The sequence below is a fragment of the Cucurbita pepo genome, chromosome LG07 (genome assembly GCF_002806865.2).
Source record: "Cucurbita pepo subsp. pepo cultivar mu-cu-16 chromosome LG07, ASM280686v2, whole genome shotgun sequence".
NCBI lineage: Eukaryota > Viridiplantae > Streptophyta > Magnoliopsida > Cucurbitales > Cucurbitaceae > Cucurbita > Cucurbita pepo.
The window spans coordinates 9,378,181-9,382,084 of NC_036644.1; the positions used below are offsets into that span (position 1 = coordinate 9,378,181).

At 28.7% G+C, this 3,904-nt stretch overlaps 1 protein-coding gene across 1 annotated transcript; it reads right to left on the reverse strand.

Annotated features, from left to right (window-relative positions):
* Positions 1-686: 686 nt before the first annotated feature.
* On the reverse strand, positions 687-3,904 carry LOC111798978 (inositol oxygenase 2-like). The gene is made up of 10 exons (XM_023682347.1): positions 3,707-3,904; positions 2,718-2,805; positions 2,549-2,630; positions 2,205-2,409; positions 2,006-2,118; positions 1,818-1,940; positions 1,666-1,735; positions 1,510-1,588; positions 1,352-1,433; positions 687-874 (listed from the first exon to the last, which is right to left on the reverse strand). The coding sequence occupies exons 1-10, from the start codon at positions 3,735-3,737 to the stop codon at positions 848-850; spliced, it is 900 nt and encodes a 299-aa protein (XP_023538115.1). The 5' UTR covers positions 3,738-3,904; the 3' UTR covers positions 687-847.

Here is a 3,904-nt window from a genome sequence, read left to right on the forward strand (position 1 = left end):
GAATGCATAAATTATATACTCAACCTTACCAAATTCTTAGATAAATACTATCTTCGTAGTATTAAAATTTGAGTTTTTATGTTAAAAATTTTATTTGCTCCTTAAATATTATTGGATTTATTTGCTCCTCGACTTTATTTTTATTTGTTCACTCAAAGTGAATAAGCAATAACAGGTGTTGATAACATGTAGCTAAACCGAAATAATTGATCGGGTGACAATTAAAGCATGGAAAACATTCGATAAGTCCAAGCATTGGCATCATCTTCAAACTTTCGTACATAAAATAATGCAAGTTAAAGAAGAAGAATACAAATCTTTGAGCATAAAGAGATATAATACTTTATTGGAGATGATAATATATTTAAATAAGATAGATATTGACATTAAATATATATATGAATTTTTGTCAACTTCACGTTTGGATACGTTGCATGTCATCTTTCCCACTTTGCACTAAAATAATTATCCACATTTCTACCTGCCCTTTTCTCTCTCTACACCTTCAAACTGTTCATATATTTCCTCTAAACTTAAAATAATAATTTAATCCGATTTTTTATTTTAAAATACTAAATTAAAATTTGCTAATATATAAATATTAGCATATAATTCAAGTTGAAAATTCAATTAGCTACGTGTTTTTAACTTTTATTTGAATTTGAGTTTATTTATGGACGACGTTCTTAATATTCAATTCTTATTTCATATTTGAAATTTAATTTCAGATAAAACTTTGGAGAATAAAATTAGGCATAGATTGGATCACTTTCTGGCTATAATCCACAGCATTTATTTTATACTTCCCGCATATTTCCCTCTACTTTCAGCCCTTCATCTTCATCCTTTACCATTTAAGCTTCGAAGGGAAATACTGCAAAAATAAATAAGTAAATAAATAAACCAACCTGAAAATAGAATTTTAAAACTAATTAATTAAATATGTGCTTCATAATATATTTTAAAATTAATGTCTAATTTAAATAATAATTTAACATGTGTTGTTTTAGAAAACATGAAATTAGTTGGATTTCTGAAATTAAATATTAAATTGAATATAAACCGTTCTATATTCATTTATAAACGTTTTTTTTTTTTTTTTTTTTTTTTTTAATATTTGTATAATAATTATTTTATATTATAATATTATAAATATTTTAATTCTAAAAAATTGATTTGAATTTATAACATCAAATACTATATGCATTAAAATTTAAAATTTGTGTTTAATTTCCCATGATGTTATTCAACAACAAATATTACTTGCCTAGCATTTAAATTTTGGTTTGAATTATGAAAAATCATAATGAAAATAATATTTATTAGATTAATTAATAAAAACAAAATTTACCTTGTCAATAAGAGATTGATAATAAGGCTTGACTGTCTCTACGTCGATCAGAACCTTGCTCTTGCTGTACAGGTCGTATTTGCTGTGAACATATATATTCCAAACAATCAATCAATGGAATAAGAAATTTCATTTCATTTAATTTATTTTAAAATTACTTGAAAATTTTGAGCCACTTCAAATTCTCAACGTCCTCCTCGTTCATCAAGTATTCATAAGCTCCTTCCTTATGTAATGCTGTAACCAAATTAAATCCTCAATCATTAAACTTACAGATCATAATTTTATGCACAAACCAAACTCATTCAACTTACGATAAAATGAGTGATATCTGACTATAAATAATCCAGCCGGAGGTAAGGTTGTTCCATTTTGTTTAGCCACCTACATATATGTATATATTTTTCTTAATGAAAGTATAATTAATACATCTTTTAAGATAAGAAGATAAAAGTATATATTATACCAAGTACATATAATCGTCGTGCCCCCAAGAAATCACTACATTGTCGAGGCCACACCCATGAGAATAAACACCATATTTGGTGTTATAAGTTGGATTGTTATTGTCCACGTTGTCTTTGAAGTACTGCATTTTTAAGAAATGTCATTGAAATTACGTGAAAATAGAATTGCGAACCTTTGACCTCTTACCTTGTGATGAACAATGGACTTATCAAAAGCACATCCGAGAGGGTGTGTGTCCCCGACAACGGCCCATTGAGGGAGAGCTCCAAAGCTAGGAAGAAGAAGAACCTTTCCAAGATCTGAAACACATAATAAAATAAAAAAAATTGGTGTTATTAGGGGAATGTGTTAAAAGGAAAGGAATGAAGAAGAAGAAACAGAGGACCATGAATAAGAGCAGTCAAGTGGAGCCAATCTTCGTTGGGATAGTCTTTTCTAATGGCTTCAGCAGTTTGAAGCAAGTGCTGAATCTGTGGCTCATCCAAGTCTGGATCGCTGTCATCAACCACCTCATTCAGCAGCTCACAGCACTCCCATATGCTCATTTCTACCTTCTCCAATTTCCCATATTCCTCTCTCATTTTCTTCACCTGTTTTCCCCAAATAAACCATTATTTCATACCAAATTCTTCTCATTTGAAAAGAATTAAAAAAGGTACTTATTGGAGAAAAGGTTTGAACCCTTTTGAGAAGCCCAAAACAAAGTAATGAAAACTTTCGTGTACTTACAAAATCATATGTTTGGTTGATGTGGTTCAAGCGGTAGAATTCTTCTACTGACTTTTGCCTTTCACTTTCTGCATCATAATTCCTACAAAATATTTCCACACAAACAAATAAGTTTCTTTTATATATATATATAAACAAAGATAAAATGAAAATGAGATCATAAAATCACCTGAATGAATGGCCAAATGAGTTTATTTCGGGGGCGAGAAATGCGTTTTCGCTCGGTGATTTCGGCTTCTGATCCACAACTTCAGATCCTGTAAATTTAATTAAATATATTAATAAATAAAAAATACATTTAAAAAATATATATTAGTGTAATCAAGTTTTGAAAATCTAAACCATTCAAAAATATCTTTGTTTTCACTTTTTTTTTATTTTATTTTATTCATTTACTGAATAATTTTTTAAAATTAAATTTATAAGAGTTATTTCCATTACGAATTTCTTTGTATATATTATTTAAGCTTTGAAAATGAAAATAATAATAATAATAATTTTTTAAATAAAAACTTGCGTTTATATTTTAAATTTGACTATAATGTTTAGGAAGGAAAAACGAAAACTATAAGAAGATAAATACAATTTTTCGAAAATAAAAAATTGAGAGAAACTATTAACGACGATCAAAAGAAAATTAGTATTTACAATTTAATTTTCAAAAATCAAAATTATTTAAAAAATTGACTAATTCAAAGGAAAGTTTATTTAGAGTAAAATAATTAGGAAGAACAAAATGAAAGTAAACAGGCTTAGATTTTTCTTTTAGTTTAATAGCATTTTTGATCTTGTTTAATAACATTTTTAGTACTTTATTGTTAAAGGTGGAAAAGTAAAAAAGAAACCACAACCTGTTCTAATCCATATCATATATTCTATTCTTAAAACGAAGACTCGATTATCCACCAAAAAGTAATCCATATCATTTATAATTTAGAAGAAGAAAAAAGAAATTCACAAACAGGATCCTAAACTAACAATTGGACAATGAGAAATCAATGGTGGCGTTGGATCGAGTAGAGGCAGATTGCGGAAAGAGAGAGCTCGAAGAACGAACGCAACGAAACGAAGAACACATTGGAATGATATGAAAACCCTAGGCCTTAATCAATCCATGAAAATTTCAGAAAAATTGAAACAGAGAGATTGAAATCGTACCGCATTCCGGCTGCGCCAAGACGATCGTCATTCTGAAAATCGAAGGAAAATGAAAAGGAAAATCGAATCGGTTCGTCGCTGAGATTCGTTTTTCCTTTTGGTTTTCGTTTCTGCGGTGAGTTTGGAAGTGAGGAATTGGCGTTTATATAATGGCGGAGGGAAGTCCTTGCCGGAGAATTGGAAACCTTCGAGTCCTTA